At 40.9% G+C, this 24,204-nt stretch overlaps 1 protein-coding gene across 1 annotated transcript in view; it reads right to left on the bottom strand.

The window, feature by feature from the left end:
• The window catches only part of LOC120019609 (serine/threonine-protein kinase MRCK beta-like), a 119,339-nt gene extending 95,341 nt beyond the window's left edge, over positions 1–23,998 (bottom strand). Inside the window, exons 1-2 of the mRNA XM_038962951.1 lie at positions 23,159–23,998; positions 4,876–4,967 (exon numbers count right to left, since the gene is read on the bottom strand). Of these exons, the coding sequence (XP_038818879.1) occupies positions 4,876–4,967; positions 23,159–23,333 (267 nt within the window). The 5' untranslated portion in view covers positions 23,334–23,998. The remainder of the gene's footprint in view (positions 1–4,875; positions 4,968–23,158) is intronic.
• Between the last annotated feature and the right edge of the window lie 206 nt (positions 23,999–24,204).

Raw genomic sequence — 24,204 nt, 5'->3', positions numbered from 1 at the left:
TCTGGTCAAAAGTATTGCACTTACAATATGGGGAATAGTGTCAACTCCAAAGGACACAACGACTAGGTTCCAGTTTAACGACGTTTACTTCACGGCACGGTACATAGCGGCGATTACGCTCAGGCCCGGTCCAACAGTAACTTCTGCACAGCCACACTAATAACAGAGGGAGAGCAGCGTAATTACAAAAGTTGAAGGATACTTAAAACTTCATCTCACACTTTTCTTGAAAGACAAAAACAAATAATTAAATGGCTAAGCATTATTCAAGTCCCTCATTTCAATGGGTCATGTGGCAATGTCACGTGACACAGTTTTTTTTTTACACATGCTGCCACCCTCCATTATCGAGTGCCTTTAGGATGACAATTTCTTTGTCAGACAGTCAAGCCAGCTGTTTCTTTGTAGCTGACCACAGAATCCGCTAGAGCCAGAATAAGTCCCTCGATGCTGCTCATCTCAAAATGAATTATTTTCTGTCACAGACTTGGTTAGCATCAACTAGGGAGTAGCTGTCCGTGACACACACTACAGGCCTTTTTGCCTCACCGGTGGTATTTTTTTTAACCTTTTAAAAAAAAAACTAGGCAAGCTCTGAGAACAATGTTGCATTGTCAATTCCATCTGCAGGAGCAAGGTTTTTTTTAGCAAGTGTGCTCCTGACGACCCTTCTGATACTTTGACCGCTAACAGATAGGTGATAGTCTTCCTTCCTCGTCCCATTAAAGACAATTAGATGTCCACCTTTTGTGCCTCCATAAATATAAAGGTGGAGGGCACAACTAGTTTCAGAGTCATCTTTCCCCACATGCTGACACCTTAGAGTCACTTGTTCTGGTTTCAGTTTACAAACCACTTTATCCTCATGCATGGTTTGTACAGCGGCATGTTTTGTGTCGAATGCCAAGTTGCAGCCATCAAACATCACGTCAGGTCTACTCTCCCTTGAGAGCAATGTTCCCTGCAGAAATGCAGCTTTCGTCCATAGAATTAAGTATGCATTTTTTTCCTATCAGACCACTGTCAGTGACACAGACTCATGTCGGTGAGTCTTTTGGGAGTTCTTTAGTGGCCAGCTCCTCAAAACCTCTAGCCACGCTTTTGGCACTAATCCAGTTGAGAATTATTCAAGGGAACACGTCCACCTTGTTGAGATATTTTTGGGGCCAATGTCTTTGACTTTTTTTCCCCCAATTACTGAGCTCCTCTTGTTAAACCAGGTCAAATGACACGTCATTTGTTTCGACTACATCATCCTCTTCAATGTCATTCAGTCATTCTAGATTGTCCATTGTTTCAATTCGGAGAATGTCTACAAGTGACAGGTCCGCTGACCATAGTAAGAGAAAGGGCAGCTGGTTCAGAGTACTGCAAGTTGTACTAGTTCTGGTCTTTTTCTTTTTCTGCTCGAATGTTGCTGTGTGTGGAATACCACTTTCTCTGTCCATCCATTTAACAGTTTGTGCAGTTTTCAGATTGGAACAACCATGTTTTAACATGTGGCTGCTGTTCAATGTTTTCCTCAACAGTATTACCTGTGTCATGGTTGAAAGTCTCTGCTCCATTTCCTGTGTCAGTTTCAGTGTCCATATCAGTGGATGCGACATCTGGTAGGTTCGTGTCTGTGACCTTTTCGATATGCCGATTCTCAGCAACAGCCCCTCCAACTTGTTGATCATTTATTTACCTTCTGCAATCTTCAGTGGTGCACCCAGACAATGGTGCCTCTGTGCCTCTATCTCTATTTCTATTCTCCGCCGTTTTGGCGGGCGCTATCTCGCCATAACGCAAGCTGTTTGTTATGGTAAAGTTATTTTTAAAAATCTAACACGGCGGTTGCATTAGGAACCAGTGTATCTTTCATTTGCCATACAACAAGTATTTTTTAGTAAAGTTTATGATGAGTTCTTTGGTCAGATTAGGTGAGTGTCCAAAATAGCTCCTGACATTCTGGGGAAATGTTGCTACATTTTCACAATGTATAACCACGGTTTGCAGCTCTAAATATGCACATTTTCAAACAAAACATAAGTGTATTGTATAACCTGATGTTATAAGACTGTCATCTGATGAAGTTGTTCAAGGTTAGTGATTCATTTTATATCTTTTGCTGGTTATTGCGAATGCTATCTATGCGGTGAATAAATGCGGTTGTGTGTTTGGCTATTGTGGTAAGCTAATATAATGCTATATTGTGTTTTCGCTGTAAAACACTAAAAAAATCGGAAATATTGGCTGGATTCACATGATGTTTATCTTTCATTTGCTGTACACCATGTATTTTTCATAAATGTTTTATGATGAGTATTTAGGTATTTCACGTTGCTCTCTAATTATTCTGGCTGCTTTGGTGATATTTTTGATGGTAGCTGCAATGTAAAACTATGATTTATACCTCAAATATGCACATTTTCGAACAAAACATAAATTTATTGAATAACATGTTATAAGACTGTCATCTGATGAAGTTGTTTCTTGGTTAGTGACTAATTATATCTCTATTTGGTCGGTTTTGTGATAGCTACCTATGCGGTAGAAACATGGTGAAAATATGCGGTTGAGTCTTTGGCTATTGTGGTTAGCTAATAGAAATACATATTGTGCTTTCATTGTAAAACATTTTAAAAATCGGAAATGATGGCTGGATTCACAAGATGTTTATCTTTCATTTGCTGTATTAGACTTGTGATTTCATGAAAATTATATTATATGATATCCCTGTCCCGTTAGGCTAGGCTATGCTAGTCAGCTTTTTTGATGAGGATGCTCCCGGATCCGGGATGGGTATTACTGAAAGGTTAACTCACTTGCCTAGTTAAATAAAGGTAAAATAAAGGTAAAATAAAAATAAAAAATGCCCTAAACAAGGTCAGACTCCAGCTACCACATAGACTGTTCTCTGCTACCGCACGGCAAGCGGTACCGATGCACCAAGTCTGGAACCAACAGGCCCCATGAAGAGCTTCTTCCATCCCTTAGCCATAAGACTGCTAAATAGTTAATCAAATAGCTACCCGAACTAACTGCATTGCTCCAACTCGTTTGACCCATCACATACGCTGCTGCTCCTGCCTATTATCTATATACACTGGTACCTTGTGTATATAGCCAAGTTATCGTTAGTCATTGTGTATTTATTATTTTTCTATTTTTCTCTCGGCATTGTTGGAATACGTAAGTATTTCACAAACAAAAATATATGGAAATGTCTCATCTACCCAAAATTAAAAACAACTAATTGCAACATTTCCGCAAAAATGGAAGAGGCAAGTGGAAGGGGGAGAAAGTAAGGAACTTGTCTGTCGGCCATGCATTAAAGACCAAAATTGTTTAAAGACAATTGTGATAAATAAAAAAGTATACCAATTAAATTTAATGACAAAAAAAATGTACAGCTTGGCCATAGAGATTGCAAAAAAAATCGAAAGAGATTCTTGATATACCGATTCCGTAGCACATGGTTTATTAACTGACACACAAAATGACACCGGATACGAAACTTAGAGTTATTCAACTTAAATTATAATACAAAATTCTTGAAACCAACAGACTGTAATATATATGGGGGATACAACCATCCCAGCTCTGCAGATTTTGCTACGAAGAGACAGAATCATTAGATCATTTGTTTTGGTACTGTCCATATGTAGCTTGTTTTTGGTAGCAGGTTCAGGAATGACAGAAGAATTGCAACATTTATCTGGAGCCAACTCTGCAAATAACACTGCTGGGTGATTTGAAACGTCATAATCAATCGATCAATAATATAATAAACACCCTTAGCAAAAATGTGTATCATTCATTTACTATCAGTAGAAACTATGAGAATAGAAAGGTTCAGAGCTTTTGCTGAACATCACCGCACAGCTGGAAAATATATGTCAAACCTGGATGGTGTTCAGGGTGGGACTAAAAATAAGATAACTCATGTAAAATGTATAAAGTATGTATTAGCTGGGAGTAGAAGCCTAAGTGTCTTTGTCCATTAGTTTACTCCGATTAGGGGCGCGGTGGTAGGGTCAGGGGAAAATAAATGTAAAATATATGTAAAATAAACTAAAACAAAATATGATCTGCAAGTTATATGGATCTACAAAATAGATAGCCCTGGGACGGGGACTAGATGGGACGGGGACTAGATGGCCCTGGGACGGGGACTAGATGGGACGGGGACTAGATGGCCCTGGGACCGGGACTAGATGGGACGGGGACTAGATGGCCCTGGGACGGGGACTAGATGGGACGGGGACTAGATGGCCCTGGGACGGGGACTAGATGGGACGGGGACTAGATGGCCCTGGGACGGGGACTAGATGGCCCTGGGACGGGGACTAGATGGCCCTGTGACGGGGACTAGATGGCCCTGTGACGGGGACTAGATGGCCCTGTGACGGGGACTAGATGGCCCTGTGACGGGGACTAGATGGCCCTGTGACGGGGACTAGATGGCCCTGTGACGGGGACTAGATGGCCCTGTGACGGGGACTAGATAGCCCTGGGACGGGGACTAGATAGCCCTGGGACGGGGACTAGATAGCCCTGGGACGGGGACTAGATAGCCCTGGGACGGGGACTAGATAGCCCTGGGACGGGGACTAGATAGCCCTGGGACGGGGACTAGATAGCCCTGGGACGGGGACTAGATAGCCCTGGGACGGGGACTAGATAGCCCTGGGACGGGGACTAGATAGCCCTGGGACGGGGACTAGATAGCCCTGGGACGTCTGAAAACATTTGACAAACTTTGGCATACCTCCTCTCTGGCTCTCATCAAAGCTTTTCCACTCACGATAGTGACAGGCCAACCCATGTATTTCATGCCAATAAAGCTTTATACTGAATGGAAGCATGACTGGTTGTTTCAGGCAGTCTTACCTCGCCAAATGCTCCCCTGCCGATCACCTTGAGCATCTCGAAGTCTTCCCTGTGCAGACGCATCTCCTTCACAGTGGTGGTGAACGGCTTCACTGCAAGATACAAAAGAAACAAAAAATAAACTTTAGGCCTACACCTAGCTCACAATACACCATCGTATAATGTCCCTGTTGTGTCAACTGTTAGGTGAATCTGTTTTAGTATCGCAGTTCGGTCACGAGCCATGCTAGCATCAGCATGAAGCACGAGCAGTCGGTCCGTGTACCTCAACGTTTCTCAACCATAGGACGAACCTGTGTGAATAACCAGACGTTGTCACACATACATTTCAGAAGACCATGATGTTTTACATTAGACCATTTGTCAACATTATCCAATGAATAGAAGGTGACAACGTATCTTTGTCTGTTATGCTGATGTGTTACATGCAAAATGGGATCAAAGAGGGATTGCGGCGACGTTAGCAACTGCATAGAAAATGTTACTTAGGCTTTCAATAGGGATGGGCATTTAAAATAATATCACTATTTGAATAATCATGAAATGTTTTCGGATACCCAGAAAGTCAAAATACATGTTTAAAAGTTGGGAACTAGCTTGATGTGCAGCCTGCGTGACTTGGGAGCGGGGGATGGGCTGGGGCCGGTCAGTTACACACAGGAGGGAGAGAGCCATACAGACTGGTGCTAGTGAAACAAACGTGTAGATCCCATATATTATCTATCATCCCGTCTGGTAGTGCTTCTCTCGACTGCTTCAAAATTGAAGCTAACAAAGATAGCCAGCCATATTATGCTGCGCTTCCCGTCCTTGTCTAACAACTTCATTCAAATTTAAAAAACAACCTGATGGTTACATGTTGTAGCCTACTCCGTCTCATTTAGCCAATTGAATTCTGTCATTTTAATTCCATTTCGCATTGATTAGAGATCTCTGACATTGATAGCTACACATGGAGGCCCGACTGTAGCCTCGTGTCACTTTGAATGCCCGACAATAACAACAAACGCGTGAAACCTGTGTAGGCGTATGTCTGGTTTTTTTTTTTTATTTAAAATGTCATAGTATATCCTTGTGTGTAGCAATGTCATAGAGATAATTATTTAATTTAGACAGTGTTTCCATTGTTAAAATAAGACTATATTTTTTTCCCCCATTCGGATATTCGATTAACCGTGCCCGTCCCTAGCTTCCAAGTGCTGACCCTTTATTCTGTTTAAATATGCCTTAACTCCATCATAAACTATTTGGGAAACGGCAGCCAAGTCTAATAGAGCATGCTTATTTGGAAAATAAACCTGTCTCCACAGTGAGCTGGTCAAGACAGACCAACCAGCAGACTAAGTCATGAGCCAGTATGGCCAACAGACCTCACAACACAGCCACAAACTGTGAGCACTGTACCCCATCTCTCCACCCCTCCTCCCCGGTTTACAAGGCTCTGTGGGAGGGCTGGCACGGACCCGAGCGGGGCCTGCGAGGTGCCAATCTGCAGCACTCCTCGCCATATGAGGACATGCAGACCGAGCCTGTGTACAGTGCGTTTATCACTCCCAAGCCTTTTTCTCTAAACAGAGGGAGCAAACCTGCCTCTTGGCTGTGTTCATTTAAACAGACGAGACATTCGTTCTCTCCTGTGGCAGATCCTTCAGAGCCTACACACAGAATGACGGGTTTACGGCTCGGCAATGGAGCTCACAAAAGGGTCACGATACACACATGAAGTGTGGAGTCATGGCTACCACAAAATGTAACAAACGTGCATGCTAAAAACTGTGGACCATTAGCACGGATGATTTTGACAACAACTTAAACTGAGCGCACCCTTTGCCTTCAGATCCCTGTTAGGTTTTTTAAAATCCCTGACGTGATTGGTCCCTACTGTTTAACTGAAGCCTCGCAGCATTCAAGACACATTGGGCGAGGTGGTGAGGATTTACGTAACCAATAGAAATGTGGGTAGGCAGTGTCCCCTTGAGACAGAGCAGATAGCGGTGGGCCAAGTGACCACCCACCAATCACCCAAACCCAAACACTGGATTGCCTGAACGATTACGTAAACCAGCATTATGAAATGAGCTCTCAGATTATAATCTCGATTTGATGCTCTGCACGTGCATACCAAGTGAGCGACAGTGATAGGCCTACATATGGGCCTTGTCAGTATAAGGAGAGTGACAACGAAAATGACTTACACACTAGTGTCTTCACACGACCATCAGGCGTCCTATGTCGATTGACGTGCCAACATTATTCCAGCAAAACCCTTTGAAGACAAAGACCGGCCTTTCATATTCTCCGCCTAAATGATGTGTTATTTCTGTAATTCACACAAGCCCCGTCTTGTCAATTACAATAAACTCCCATCACCGGCAATCAGAGTGATTACATGCGGAAAGTGAAACACCAGCTACAGAAGCTTTGTATTACTGTACTTTTTATAGGACCCCTGTCCCTCTGGAAATTTAGCACCCCATCTCCGCAAACATCATGAAATGACTTGCACTTTTTTTGGGCAAACATCACAACAGCGTGAATGGAAATGTAGAGCGCAGTTGATTGCTTTTTTCCATTCATAGCTCAAACTTGAATTAGGTCTCTGCCTACACTGAGCTGCTTTGGATAAATGTATTCAGTACATAGAGTACTTCGACAACTCTAGCAGCCAGTGTCTTTGAACCATTTAGGTAGTTGGTAGTTCTTCACGCCACAGAATGTTCAGTATGCACGAGGGTGCCTGCAGCTTTGACAGCTGCTTTAGGCTCCCATACAGATCCAGAGGGTATACGCTTGGCACAGGACAGAGTGCCACTTGGAGAACGGGGCAGCACAGTGACAGAGGCATCAGCTGTTCACACTGATGGAAAGACGAACCATCGTCTTTTAATTAAATAGGATTACTGGCAGCCTTAAATGAATGCCATTCATGTCAATGCAATTACGATTTGTGGACGTGCACTGCAAGATGTTAAAGAGGAAGCTTTAAATATCATTTAAGCATGTTTACCTTAATTCCCCTCGCCTGAGATGTATTTTATCCATCCGTCTATATGAAACATTAGCCTAAAAGTCTGTATGTTATCTTAAACAGGACACCTAAACCGAACAAGGCTCAGAGAGGGCGGAGGTAATAAATCGCAGATGTAACAGGATGATATAGCCTAGAGGGATTGATGGCAAAAGTCAGTCAGTGCTTTCCAACACCGAAGCCATGACATAGGCTACCGGTGACAGAGCAGGAACGTGAAGACCGCTTCCAACCATCTTGGACTGGCAGCCCTACTCAGAATCTGACCCTGATGGATGTGCAGCACTAACCCAAAGTCAACTCAATAATCTACAGCAGTAAATATCTCTCCTGCTCCCTTCAGTATGGGCCAGACTGTACACCCCCATCCATCCTCATTACCAAAGCATGGGTTCTCAGACGGAAATACGTTAACAAAATAAGCTAGGGTTGTCCAGTTTTCAGTACTTGTCCAGTTTTCCATACTTTCAAACGTGACTGTGCTATTCTGGGATCTATGGTACTACTGGCAGTTCACAGAAGGGCCACCATCCTTTTTTCTTAAACATAAAAATGAACAAATAACGTCAGTTACCAGAATGCTAACAAAATCAACAACAACAAAAATGTCATGTTTAAACTGCAATTTAAAAAAAAATATTGTCCTGACTATGACCGCTGGGGGCAACGCCGTTCAATCTACCGCAGTCCTGGCTACCAACCAGACGGTGCTCACCTTCAGGGCCTAAAATTAACACCTGCCAAAAGCTGGTAGATTGAACGGCACAAACAATCTAACGTAACAGGTGAGCATCATTTATGTTTATAAAACAAGAAATGTATTACCAGTATTACCAATAATGTAATACACTTCTAAATACAATTTCGTCACCCGAGTCTATTCACACCCTTTGAATTGTTCCACATTGTGTTGTGTTAGTCAATTTAAAGTGGATTCAATTTAGATTTTATGTCACTGGCCGACACACACTATCCCTGAATGTCAAAGTGGAATTATGTGTTTAGAAATGTACACAAATGAATAAAGAATGAAAAGCTGAAATGTCTTGAGTCAATACAAATTCAACCCCTTTGTTATGGCAAGCCTAAATAAGGTCAGGAGTAAAAAATAAGTTGCATGAACTCACTGTGTGCAATAAGTGTTTATTAACATGAATTTTTGAATGACTCCTCTGTACCCCACATATACAATAATATGTAAGGTACCCTCAGTCGAACATTGAATTGCAAACACAGATTCAACCACAAAGAACCAGAGAGGCTTTACAATGCCTCACAAAGAAGGGCACCTATTGGTAGATGGGTAAAAAAAAAAAGAAGAATATCCCGTTGAGCATGGTGAAGCATTTTCCCACTTAATTATAATCACTTTTCAGTTATCACAAAACATATTATTTTCCATGTTATAGCCAACAGGCTATAAAGGTCTGGGGATGTTGAGTAATTCAAATAAAACCAGAGAGGAAGAGGCAAACTTTAGGCTACTTGGTGAATTTGCAAGTCATGTAAGACAAGACATTGTGAGATGCAGATTACCAAAACATTCAGTGCATTCGGAAAGTACTCAGCACCATGGACTTTTTCCACATTGTTACGTTACAGCCTTATTCTAAAATAAAATAAAAATCAACAAACTACACACAATGTCAAAGGGAAAATAGGTTTAGACATTTTAGCAAATGTATTAAATACGAAACAGAAATACCTATTTACATAAGTATTCAGACCATTTGCTTTGAGCCTCGAAATTGAGCTCAGGTGCATCCTGTTTCCATTGATCATCCTTGAGATGTTTCTACAACTTGGAAAGTCACACAATTGTCCTTATAAGGTCCCATAGTTAACAGTGCATGTAAGAGCAAAAACTAAGCCATGAGGTCGAATGAATTGTCCGTAGAGCACCGAAACAGGATTGTGTTGAGGCAAAGATCTGGGAAGGGTTAAAAACACGGTGGGCTCCATCACTGTTAAATGGAAGAAGTTTGGAACCACCAAGACTCTTCCTAGAGCTGGCTGCCAAACTGACCAATCGGGGGAGAAGGGCCTTGGTCAGGGAGGTGACCAAGAACTCTGTGGTCACTCTGACAGAGCTCCAGAGTTCCTCTGTGGAGATGGGAGAACCTTTCAGAGGGACAACCATCTCTGCAGCACACCACCAAATCAGGCCTATATGGTTGAGTGGCCAGACAAAAGCCACTCCTCAGTAAAAGGCAGATGACAGCCCGCTTGGAGTTTGCCAAAAGGCACCTAAAGGACTCTCAGAACATGAGAAACAAGATTCTCTGGTCTGATGAAACCAAGATTAAACTCTTAGCCTGAATGCCAAGTGTCACGTCTGGATGAATCCTGGCACCATCCCTACGGTGAAGCATGGTGGTGGCAGCATCATGCTGTGGGGATGTTTTTCCAGTGGCAGGGACTGGGAAACTAGTCAGGATTGAGGGAAAGATGAACGGCGCAAAGTACAGAGAGATCCTTGATGAAGTCCTGAGCGCTCTAGAGCAGGTTCAGACTGGGGCGAAGGTTCACCTTCTAACAGAACAATGACCCTAAGCACACAGCCAAGACAACACAGGAGTGGCTATGGCACAAGTCTCTGAATGTCCTTGAGTGGCCCAGCCAGACTACGGACTTGAACCAGATCGAACATCTCTGGAGAGTAGGGATGCAAGATATATCGGTGAACATATCGGAATCAGCCGATATTAACTAAAAATGCCAACATCGTATCGGCCGATGTCTAGTTTAACGCCCCGATGTGCAAAACCGATGTCAAAGCTGACGTGCACACCTATATAAATGTAGGTACATGACTTAATGACGCCACGTAAAATGTTGCGCTATACGTGCAACACAGCATTCCTAAACTAGCCCACCATGTCTGCTGTGTGGATCAAGCAATCATTTGAAAGAGTAACAAAATTTCAGCGAGACAACTCAGAAGCGAAATCCATTAAAGCCAAGATAATGGAATTCAACGCCCTTGACAATCAACCGTTCTCTGTCGTGGGTGATGTTGGCTTTCGCCGACTGGTCAAGCACCGGTACACACTACCAAGTGCGTTATTTTTAAAATGTTGCCCTACCGGAGTTACACAGTAATGGCGTCACTGTTATTAGCTTCACGACATAAATACTATGGAACGCCGTTTGGGTCTTTGCGTGTCAAAAAAGATACAGTAGCACTGTCAAAGCTGTACAAAAAAGTCTGCAAACAAGCAAACACCAGCCACGAAGGATGTCTTTACAATACCGTGTTAGTAATAAAGCATCATTTGTTCGACAGCAACTTCTGGGTTAGCTAGTTTTAGCTTGGTACCTATCTAGCACCAATACAACCAGTCTGAAAACAATGACCAGTAGAAACTGCAGTCATTTTCATTATTCTTAGCAATGATTTAGGAATCCTTGTGAGTAAGTATTAGCTAGGTAGCCACTTGTTGTTCGCCGATTGAAATTGAACTTCAGTTCATGAAAATAAATAGCTAGCTAGCTACTTAACCCTGTTGCCCAAAGCAACATTATCATCAGTCAGCTAGCTTCATCTGGCTAGTGAGGCTCGAACGCACTGGGTTGTGTTGTGAAGCTAGCCACAATAGTGGAATTTGAGGTTTGCCTTTAAAATAAAAGTACATCATTGACAGAAATGCAAATGAATACAAATAGCAGAATTATGCCAGGCTTTTATTTTGAAGGCTAACCGCAAAGTCCACTATTTTAGCTAATCCTTATTGTCACTAGCTACACATAGATGGGTCCGACCACCATTAATCAAATAAGAACTGCCTTATGAATTAGGGTTATTTTAGATAACACTTGCTATATAGTTAGCTGCTAACTACAGCTACTGAAACAGATGTAGTGTTATTTGACATGTATTTTTTAAGACACTTTAAGACCCAAACGGCATTTCATAGAAATCCTGGTTTAGAATGAAACAACTGAACAAATGAACAACGAAACAGCACAGCAAGTAAGTGAAAGAAAAAGGTTTTGCTTATGTTTTAATGGTAATGGGGACATACATAAATGCCAACAAAATAACTTTTTGGTCAGTGTTTGTGTGTGTGTAACCTTTATTTAACTAGGCAAGCCAGTTAAGGACAAATTCTTATTTACAATTACGCCCCGGACCATGCTGGGCCAATTGTGCTCCACACTATGGGACTCCCAATCACATCCGGATGTGATACAGACCAGATTCGAAACAGGGACTGTAGGGACGCCTCTTGCACTGAGATGCAGTGCCTTAGACCGCTGCGTCCATGTGTGTGTGTTACCTATTTAACTGTACTAGAATGCTTAAAAGCGCTGCTAAAATTGTAAATATCGGTTATCGGTATTGGGGGTTTTTTTGGCAAAGAAAATATTGGATATCGGCCAAATGTCATACCGGTATTTCACTACTGGAGAGACCTGTAAATAGCTGTGCAACGACACTTCTCAACCTGACAGAGCTTGAGAGAATCTGCAGAGAAGAATGGGAAAAACTCCCCTAATAGAGGTGTGCAAAGCTTGTAGCGTCATACCCAAGAAGACTCGAGGCTATAATCGCTGCGCAAGGTGCTTCAGAGTACTAAGTAAAGGGTCTGAATAATTACGTAAATGTGATCAGTTTTACATTTTTTATACATTTACAAAAATGTCTAATAACCTGCTTTGCTTTGTCATCATGGGGTATTGTGTTGTGTGTAGATTGATGAGGGGAAAACATTTAATACATTTTAGAATAAGGCTGTAAAGTAACGACATTTTGAAAAACTCAAGGGGTCTGAATACTTCCCGAATGCACTGTATGAGCAGGCTTCTGCCTCTCTCCCTTGAGCTGGCCTGCCTACTCTGCCAACCTGGTCTCATAGACGTAACATAGTAAACGTAAATCCAGGACACTCAAATTAGTATGTTATGTTACGTTTGGTACGGTTACATAAGACATGGTTACTTAACGCAAAAACTAAAGTGGGGTGGTTGGTCTGCGTGGATGGGTGGGCGTATAACCGAATCTCCTCACGGACAACTTTAGCCTTTTAGCTACTTAGCCACTTCAATTACTTACAACTCTTGAGCTACTTTGCATGTTAGCTAACCCTTCCGCTAACCATCACCTTAACCATTTTAACTAACCCTAACCTTAGCCATTTAACCTAGCTCCTAAATGTAACCCTAACTTTAACCCTAACCACTAGCCTAGCCTAAAGTTAGGCACCTACAGTTGAAATCGGAAGTTCACATACACTTAGGTTGGAGTCATTAAAACTTGTTTTTCAACCACTCCACAAATTTATTTTGAACTATAGTTTTGGTAAGTCGGTTAGGACATCTTTGTGCATGACACAAGTCATTTGTACAACAATTGTTTACAGATTATTTCACTGTATAACAATTCCAGTGGGACAGAAGTTTACATACACTAAGTTGACTGTGCCTTTAACTTCTTTGGGACGGGGGGGCAGTATTGAGTAGCTTGGATAAAAAGGTGCCCAGAGTAAACTGCCTGCTACTCAGTCCTAAAAGCTAGAATATGCATATAATTAGTAGATTTGGATAGAAAACACTCTGAAGTTTCTAAAAGTTTGAATGATGTCTGTGAGTATAACAGAACTCATATGGCAGGCAAAAACCTGAGAAAAAATCCAACCAGGAAGTGGGAAATCTGAGGTTTGTAGTTTTAAGTCATTGCCTATCGAATATACAGTGTCTATGGGGTCATGTTGCACTAAGGCTTCCACTAGATGTCAACAGTCTTTAGAACCTTGTTTGATGCTTCTACTGTGAAGGAGGGGGAATGAGAGCTGATTTGAGTCAGGTGTCTGGCATGAGCTGATCACACGCGCACATGTGAGAGTTAGCTGCGTTCCATCGCATTTCTACAGACAAAGGAATTCTCCGGTTGAAACATTAATGAAGATTTATGTTAAAAACACCGTAAAGATCGATTCTATACTTCGTTTGACATGTTTCTACAAAGTGTAATGACTTTTCGTCTGAACTTTCGCCTGGACTTGCCCGCGCCTTGGATTGTGTACTAAACGCGCGAACAAAAAAGAGGTATTTGGACATAAATTATGGACTTTATCGAACAAATCAAACATTTGTGGAACTGGGATTCCTGGAAGTGCATTCTCATGAAGATCAAAGGTAAGTGAATATTTATAATGCTATTTCTGACTTCTGTTGACTCCACAACATGGCGGATATCTGTATGGCTTGTTTGTGCTCTGAGCGCTGTACTCAGATTATTGCATGGTGTGCTTTTTCGGTAAAGCTTTTTTGAAATCTGACACAGCGGTTGCATTAAGGAGAAGTGGATCTAAAATTCCATGCATAACACTTGTATCTTTTAGCAATGTTTATTATGAGTATTTCTGTAAATTGATGTGGCTCTCTGCAAAATCACTGGATGTTTTGGAAGCAAAACATTACTGAACGTAACGCGCCAATGTAAACAGATTTTTGGATATAAATATGAACTTTATCGAACAAAACATATGTATTGTGTAACATTAAGTCCTATGAGTGTCATCTGAAGATCATCAAAGGTTAGTGATTAATTTTCTCTATTTCTGCTTTTTGTGACTCCTCTCTTTGGCTGGAAAAATGGCTGTGTTTTTCTGTGAATAGGTACTGACCTAACATAATGGGTTTGGTGTGCTTTCGTCGTAAAGTCTTTTTGAAATCGAACACTGTGCCTGGATTTACAACAAGTTTTTCTTTAAAATGGTGTAAAATACTTGTATGTTTGAGGAATTGTAATTATGAGATTTCTGTTGTTTTGAATTTGGCGCCCTGCAGTTTCACTGGCTGTTGTTGAGGTGGGAAGCTAGTGTCCCGAATATCCCAGAGAGGTTAAACAGCTTGGAAAATTACAGAAAATTATGTCATGGCTTTAGAAGCTTCTGATAGGCTAATTGCCATAATTTGTGTCAATTGGAGGTCTACCTGTGGATGTATTTCAAGGCCTACCTTCAAACTCAGTGCCTCCTTGCTTGACATCATGGGAAAATCAAAATAAACCAACCAAAACCTCAGAAAAAAAATTGTAGACCTCCACAAGTCTGGTTCATCCTTCGGAGCAATTTCCAAACGCCTGAAGGTACCACATTCATCTGTACAAACAATAGTACGCAAGTATAAACACCATGGGACCACGCAGCCGTCAAACCGCCCAGGAAAAGAGAGAGACGCGTTCTGTCTCCTAGAGATGAACGTACTTTGGTGCGAAAAAAGCAAATCAGCAAAGGACCTTGTGAAGATGCTGGAGGAAACAGGTAAAAAAGTATCTATAGCCACAGTAAAACAAGTCCTATATCGACATAACCTGAAAGGCTGCTCAGCAAGGAAGAAGCCACGGCTCCAAAACCGCCATAAAAAAGCCAGACTATGGTTTGCAACTGCACAAGGGAACAAAGACCGTACTTTTTGGAGAAATGTCCTCTGGTCTGATGAAACAAAAATAGAACAGTTTGGCCATAATGACCATTGTTATGTTTGGAGGAAAAAGGGGGATGCAAGCCGAAGAATACCATCCCAACCGTGAAGCACGGGGGTGGCAGCATCATGTTGTGGGGGTGATTTGCTGCAGGAGAGACTGGTGCACTTCACAAAATAGATGGCATCATGAGGGAGGAAAATTATGTGGATATATTGAAGCAACATCTCAAGACATCAGTCAGGAAGTTAAAGCTTGGTCGCAAATGGATCTTCCAAATGTACAATGACCCCAAGCATTCTCCAAAGTTGTAGCAAAATGGTTTATGGACAACAAAGTCAAGGTACTGGAGTGGCCGTCACAAATCCCTAACCTCAATCCCATAGAAAATTTGTGGGCAGAACTGAAAAAGTGTGTACGAGCAAGGAGGCCTACAAACCTGACTCAGTTACACCAGCTCTGTCAGGAGTAATGGGCAAAATTCACCCAACTTATTGTGGGAAGCTTGTGGATGGCTACCCGAAATGTTTGACCCAAGTTAAACAATTTAAAGGCAATGCTACCAAATACTAATTGAGTGTATGTACACCTCTGACCCACTGGGAATGTGATAAAAGAAATAAAAGAATTCAACTGTGTATGTGTGTGTATATGTTTTCTCTATGTTTTTCTCCAAACAATTCTATATTATAGCCTTGCTAGAACTTTCTAAATATGATCATGAATTTATAATATTATGCTGTTATTATTTCTATTAATATTATCTATTATTGTTACTATTTTTTTTCTCTGACTGTTTTCCATGTTAATTCTCTTTAAAACCACCCTCATAGATATGCAATAGACCTACGGGGCTTTGAATGTGTTAGTGAAGGTGTCACTATTGAATTATGTTATCATGGGACTGCCCATATTTCCCTCTGGCCTACGCCAGTTGGCGGCCAGGGGGTTTACCTTAGGACAAAGGTGCGTCAAGAGTCAGGGAGATGGTCTTGGTGACAACAGACCAAGATATCATCCATGATTCACCAAATTATAAGCATATAAATATTTCAAGCATATGTTTTTCTGTCTCCTCCATTTCCACTGAATAATGTTAACTAAAGATTTATTTCCAAAAAATAATGTAAAATTAATACATTTACAGATAGACCTGTGTGAAGGCCAATTTACAGAATAGGAACTGAGGCTATTAAATCTTTTCAGTCTGGAAAACACTAGGGCTTTATGGTATACCAGTAGAGGTGCAGTGGGTACAGGAAGTCACCACCCCCTTTCAAAATGTTCACATTTTGTTGCCTTACAGCGTGAACTGAAAACACACATTTTCCCCAAAAAAATGTAAGTACAACAATAAAATAAACTATTTGGATAAGTGAACACACTCCCCCCCAACCCCCCCCCCCCCCCCCCCCCCCCACTTAGAATTGCAATCTTGCTGAGATGTAACCAACCACCTTCCAGATCACAAATCAAGGTAATTGTCTACAGTAAAGCACAACGGTGGCAGCATCCTGTTGTGGGGTCTTTTCTCTTCAGCAGGGACTAGAGGATAGTAAGGAAAATGGACAGTGCAAAATACCGACAGATTGAGGAAAACCTGCAGCCCTCTGCCAGGAAGTTGAAAATGGGAAGATGGTTCACGTTGCAACATGACAATGACCACAAACACCCCGCCAATGCAACCGTACAGTGGCTGAAGGACAAGGTGAATGTCATTGAGTGGCTTAGTCAGAGCCCCGACCTAAATCACAGAGAATCTGTGGAATGACTAGAGTGCAGTCCATGAGAGGTCACCATGCAATTTGACTGAGCTTGAACAATTCTGCAAGGAAGAACGGGCAAATATTGCAGTCTAGGTGTGCAAAGTTAGTGAAGACATATTCAGAGACTCATGGCTATAATTCAAGCACGAGGTGGTTCTAATTTTAATACATTTTCAGGATATTTTTTTCTTCACAAGGATAGTGGGTTACTGTGTGTAAATAAAGCAACAAAAAATGTCTGATTTTGTGTTTTCACTTCAGGCTGTAAGGCAAAATGTGTACATTTTGAAAGGGGGTGGTGACTCTATATACCCACTGTATATCAGACCACTTCTGATGTACTCAAAGACCCATTATTGGCATGTTTTAATTACTCCTAGAAAAATGGTACACTTTCAGGTACTCAACATTAAGATCTGATTTCACTACTACTAAAACAGGACACAGGTGGTAAGTATAAAGATCCAGTCCTTTTAAAATGTTACACTTCAATGTTGTGATGCAAAAATCCTGGCTAAATGCATAACACATAGAATAGAAAGGTTTTACCAGGTATTGTTCATCCTGATCAGAGTTTTTTTTTTTTTTTTTTTTTTTTTTTTAAATGGACGATATATTAGATGACAATTACTTGAAAATGTATTATCAAACAAAGATACCATTCCTGGTCTTCATGGCAGATTTTGAAAGGCGTTTGATAAAGTATGACTAGAATTTATATATAAATGCCAGGATGACTTTAAACTTTGGTGAATCTCTTATACAATGGGTTACAGTTATGAACAGCAACCCCAGATGTAAAATAGTAAATCATGGTTACTTTTCAGAAAGTATTGAGCTTTTAAGAGGAGTAAAACAAGGGTCTCCATTGTCTCCATATCTATTTATTATGGCCATTGAAATGCTAGCTATTAAAATAGGATCCAACATGAACATCAAGGAGTTAGAAATCTAGGGGATAAAAACAAAAAAGTATCAATGTATGCCGATGACTAAAGTTAAGTCCGCAATCTGGATCCCTGTACAGTCTCAATGAAGAGCTTGATCACTATTCTAGCCTCTCTGGGTTAAAACCTAATTATGACAAGTGTACCATATTACGTATTGGATTGTTAAAAGACAGTGTTTACACTACCTTGTAGTTTACCAATAAAATGGGCGGATGGTGAAGTAGACCTACTTGGTATTCACATCTCAAAATATAAATGAACTTGCCACAATTCATTTCAATAGAAAGTTAGCAAAAATAGATAAGATTCTGCAACCATGGAGAGGTAAATTCTTGTCTATGGAAAATCACATTGATTAACTCTTTGGTCCTATGATAGTTTAATTATTTACTTACTAATGGCGCTGCATCCTCCAGACGACTTGTTTTTTTAAATCATATTATCAAAAAAAAATTCGGGGGGGGGGAATGCTAAGCCAGAAAAAATTAAACGTGCTATTTACATAATGAATATGAGCTGGGGGGCTAACATTTTTAAATATTAAAGCTTTAAACTTCTCACTAAAAGCTTCACTCATACTTAAGTTATACTTAAACCCAAAATGGTTCACCAGTAGATTATTAAAAAAGGCTCATCCTATGTTCAAAAATTGCATTTGCCTTTATACAGATTGCAATTTCAAATTTCCGACTAATTAAAAATGACATTTTGTTTTAAGTATCGCCCAAGCCATACAAAGCTGGTTAAAATGTTAGTTTTATCCTCCAGAAAAGACAGAACAAATATTACAACAATTGTTATGGTTAAACTCAAATATACTGATTAATAAAAACATTCTTTATGTATTTATTTTATTGTACTATATTTATTAATGATATTATCAATTTAAACGGAGTTTAAAAAAGTTATCAGACAGGGGAGGAGATATTAATAACTCTGAGTAAAAGAGAATGTTTTTGGATTTTCACCCTCCAGACATTATTTCCTAAAGGACTTAATGATGAAATGCCTATGTGTGTTATATTGTGAATTTGAACATGAAATGTGTCTATTGTAGATTATTCTGATGTTTTTCGTACGATGTACCCAATGACTAATTAAAACTTGCTATGTCCTCATTGAGATTTTACAGACGTGTTCAATACGTCTTATTTATACACTTTTGTAATACTTATGAAATGCATATTGTTATATTTGGTAGCACTTATTTGTTTTTCCTTTGCCTCCAACCCCCTTCGATGTGTAGAACGGATGTGGGTGGGGCCAGGTCTACATAAGGGTGCAATTTATTTTTTAAATCACAAAAGCTCTGACGAAGGCCGTGTGGCCAATACGTAAGCTTATTAAATATCGGTGATACTATCAAGAGCAGTGTGCGGTTTCCTTTTTCCGTCAAACGGTGGAGTTATGACACATGTGCAGCTATCGAAAATACATGGGAATGTCTGCTCAATCCAAACTTACAACCAACTGATTTCCAGTTTTGTGGTAATGCTGCAAAGGCAAGTGGAAAAGGGAGAAGGTAGGGAACTTGTTTGCCTGCCATATATTTAAGATACAAATTGGCTGAAAGGAATTGGCTGCGCCATACAGGTAGCAAAATAAAATGGGAAGAGCTTTCGATGTACCAATTCCATGGCACATGGTTAATGAACTGGTACAAAAAAAAAAACTACATTTAATTCAACTCTGAGTTTTTCAACTTAAATGATATAGCATTCTTTTAGTGGCAAGAATTGTATCTATATATATATATATATATATATATATCACACACAACAATCTCAGCTCTGTATATTTTTCTGCGAAGAGACAGAACCAATTTATCATTTATTCTGGTATTGCCCCTATGTAGCTTGTTTCTGGTCACAGGTTCAGGAAAGGTTAAAAAAATTTTTTTTTAACATTACAGCACAATTGAAAAATATATGGCACATGGAAACCAAACGATGGTGGTTTAGGGTGATATGTGGGGTAAGATTAAAGAGTTTATGAAGTTTGGTAATGTATTATTGTTATGTGATTGCTTTATATAAAAGTACCTTGTATGCTAAATGTATATGCAAAATGTACACTACCGGTCAAAAGTTTTAGAACACCTACTCATTCAAGTGTTTTAATTTATTTTACCATTTTCTACTTTGCACAATAATAGTGAAGACATCAAAACTATGAAATAACACAAGCAGTAACCAAAAAAGTGTTTAAAAAGTTTTTATTTGAGATTCTTCAAATAGCCACCCTTAGACTTGATGACAGCTTTGCACAATTGGCATTCTCTCAACCAGCTTCACCTGAAATGCTTTTCCAACAACCTTGAAGGAGTTCCCACATATGCTGAGCACTTGTTGGCTGGTTTTCCATTACTTCGCGGTCCGACTCATCCCAAACCATCTCAATTTGGTTGAGGTCGGGTGATTGTCGAGGCCAGGTCATCTGATGCAGCACTCCATCACTCTCCTTCTTGGTCAAATAGGCCTTACACAGCCTGGAGGTGTGTTGGGTCATTGTCCTGTTGAAAAACAAATGATCGTCCCACTAAGCCCAAACCAGATGGCGTATCACTGCAGAATGCTGGTTAAGTGTGCCTTGAATTCTAAATAAATCACTGACAGTGTCACCAGCAAAGCACCCCCACACCATCTCCTCCATGCTTCACAGTGGGAAATACACATGCAGAGATCAACCATTTACCCACACCTCTTCTCAAAGACATGGCGGTTGGAACCAAAAATCTCCCATTTGGACTCCAGACCAAAGAACAAATTTCCACTGGTCTAAATGTCCATTGCTCATGTTTCTTAGCCCAAGCAAGTCTCTTCTTCTTATTGGTGTCCTTTAGTAGTAGTTCTTTGCAGCAATTCGACCACGAAGGCCCGATTCACAGTCTCCCCTGAACAGCTGACATTGAGATGTGTCTGTTACTTGAACTCTGAAGCATTTATTTAGGCTGCAATTTCTGAGGCTGGTAACTAATGAACTTATCTCCTGCAGCAGAGGTAACTCTGGGTCATCCATTCCTGTGGTAGTCCTTATGAGAGCCAGTTTCCCCATAGCGCTTGGTTTTTGCGACTGCACTTTAAATAACTTTCAAAGTTCCTAAATTTCCGCATTGACTGACCATGTCTTAAAGTAATGATGGACTGTCATTTCTCTTTGCTCGTTTGAGCTGTTCTTGCCATAATATGGATTTGGTATTTTACCAAATTGGGCTATCTTCTGTATACCTCCCCTACCTTGTCACAAAACAACTGATTGGCTCAAACGCATTGAGGAAAGAAATTCCACAAATTAACTTTAGGCACACCTGTTATTTGAAATGCAAATCCAGGTGAATACCTCAGGAAGCTGGTTGAGAGAATTCCAAGAGTGTGCTAATCTGTCATCAAGGCTATTTGAAGCATCTCAAATACACATATTGATTACTTTTTACTTTTTTGGTTACTGCTTGTTATGTGTTATTTCATAGTTTTGATGTCTTCACTATTATTGTGCAAAGGAGAAAATAGTCCAAATAAAGAAAAACCCTTGCATGAGTAGGTGTTCTAAAACTTTTGCCCGGTAGTGTATATCACTCTACCTTTCACCCATTTTGTGGTGACTGAACACAACCCTGAGGTGTTCGATGTGACCAAGACCACAGCGATAAACTTGACTCTTGGACATGCCGGTCTCAAATCATGTGTAGGGTTTTGGGACTGGTTCATTACGCTACAACAGGGCTGCCCAACCCTCTTCCTGGAGATTTACTGTCCTGTAGGTTTTCAGTCCAACCCTAATTTAGCTAGCATATGTGATTCAGCTAGTTAAGGTCTTGTTGAGCAGCTAATTGGTAGAATCAGGTGTGTTAAATTAGGGTTGGACTGAAAACCCACAGGACAGTAGATCTCCAGGAAGAGGGTTGGGGAGCCCTGCGCTACAGTATAATTTAGCTGCCTTGGTTGAATTCCAAAAGGACCATTCACAAACGGGCCTAGGCTAAACCAAATGAGCCCATGTTATGAATCCAGTGGTAGGGCAGGAAACCGTGCAGCCATACTCTCTCCCCCCCTCTTCAGATGCTGACTTAAGATAGCTCCAGGACCAAAGGAGGAGTGGTGCACTGGACTCTCTTGGACAGTGAAAACAGTTGTGGCACCTTCTGATGACAGCGGCCGTATTTTCAGGAGCAGACACACTGGGGTGTAATCTCATTAATGACGTCAATGAAAAGCCCAAGTTAGAGAATCCTCTCATTGTATCGAATGACTGCAGCCCAAAGGCCAGGGTGGACTACAGTTTGTGTGTCTGGACTGGAGCAGATTGAGTAAGGAATGAGAGGGGGGGGGGGGTCCTGACATAAAACATGAGGAATTCTGTCACAAAGAATAGTTTGCTTCTTATTCATTATGAATAATAACAATTAGCCTATTTGGCTAAATGAATGACTTTTAGATGTAGTAACATTCCTCAATTTCCCTCAACCTGGAAACTATAAACCAAGAGGTTATGAGCCTCGCCCTCACCTGATTCTGAACACCATTCCTTGGGTATGAGGTTCAAATTGGAGATGTGGTCACATTTGTAGAACAGCTCTGACAAGTAAAATGTAAACAGTGCCTGATAGGACAGGCTGAAGGAAGGTCAAAAATCAGCAACTGGTTTCCCTGACAAAACACAATCCTTGAGAGTGCATTCTGTTTGTATTTTGATTCCACACACACACCGAGTCCCAATAGATAAGCAATCCAATAAAAACAGAACATTCACCTCTGTAAGAGAACACTAACCCGGCCACATTTCAGAAACAACTGTTTAGTGTGAAGAGGTTTCGACAAAAGAATGATCATGAAGGTATTGGTTATTTCACAAACTATATGCACAATGTACCATGACTTTAAATATAAATCGCCTAATTAAGCTAATTGGTTTAAGTGCGAGTATGTTAGAGCTTTATGTAATTATTCCAAATGACCGACTCTTAGCTAGGCCAGAATTGCAGTTAGCTTGTCAGCTACAGAGTTAGCATAGATGGGTTACAAGTAACGGAGAATGTATAATTGCACATAAAGAACACAAGCCCTGTCACAGACCGTGAAATCAGAACAGGTTATCAAAAGTAAAAACTTACCCCACTCCAGAAAGTCTGTCACGTGCTTCTCTCGTTTCAAATGAGAGTTGCTGCATTCGTTGTACAAACATATCAGTATATCCAGAAGGGTCTCGACGCTCAGTGAATTTGCGTTCTTAAGGGTTCCGTCCACGAGCAATTGCTCCAACTTCTTCAGGCGTACCTTCGCTGACATGTTTCTATCAATGAGCGAAGTTAGTTAGTTACCACTCTCTTAGTCTAAAAATCGCTCCCCGAGTTGGTATGGAAGAAGAAATCTAACCCTACCCTCTTCAAGCGCAACCGAAAAAGTAAAGATTTATTTTGCCAAGGTGGAGCATTTGGGTGTATTCATTATGCCGAGTATGTTGCAAAACGTTTTGAAACAAAAACCGCTTACTCCAAACGGAAACGTTTTGAAAAGAAAACGAGTTTATTGGACAAATTCAGGTGCGTCCCTCCCCGTTTCGTTTGCACTGTTTGCTTCGGTTTAGTGCTTAAACAATAAATAGTTAACGTTAGAGTTAATGAATACACCCCTGAAATCCCTAACTCCAATTTAGCTAGCTAGAAAAAAGAAAAGACCGACATTTTGATAAACAATGTTTATCCATAGATTTGCCTTGTTCTAAGCGTCGCCACCGTGTTCCTTCACTCAGACTCGAGGCCCAGTGGGTCCCATTTGCTTTAATCCCGACATGTAATGCCGGGTTTTCCTCCCATCGAATCTCAGGTTGACCGGTCGGATTATCTACTCATTCGCATGCCCAATAAATCATCTTCAACACTGCTAAAGAGCGGTATGACCACAAAATTGGGGAGTGTCTGTCTTTTCGTAGATTAAACCTTTTTTTCTTAATAGCTTCCAATGGTAGCCGGTGTGGCTCACAACGGAGCTGAAATCGTGTCTAGCCTTGTCTCTCCCTAGTTTGCAGAAGAGTCGAGACCATGGAATATGGAGCCCCCGCCTACCCACACTGGAAACGCTATGGATAGATGACGTCATTCTATGATTGACGGACACTGGGCGCAATGGTGCTTTCATATGGAACGCTTTTGGGGTCTTT

This window comes from Salvelinus namaycush, chromosome 24 (assembly GCF_016432855.1).
Source record: "Salvelinus namaycush isolate Seneca chromosome 24, SaNama_1.0, whole genome shotgun sequence".
Taxonomy (NCBI): Eukaryota; Metazoa; Chordata; class Actinopteri; order Salmoniformes; family Salmonidae; genus Salvelinus; species Salvelinus namaycush.
The sequence above is the reverse complement of the archived record's forward strand: the minus strand, read 5'-3'. Positions and strand labels throughout refer to the sequence as shown.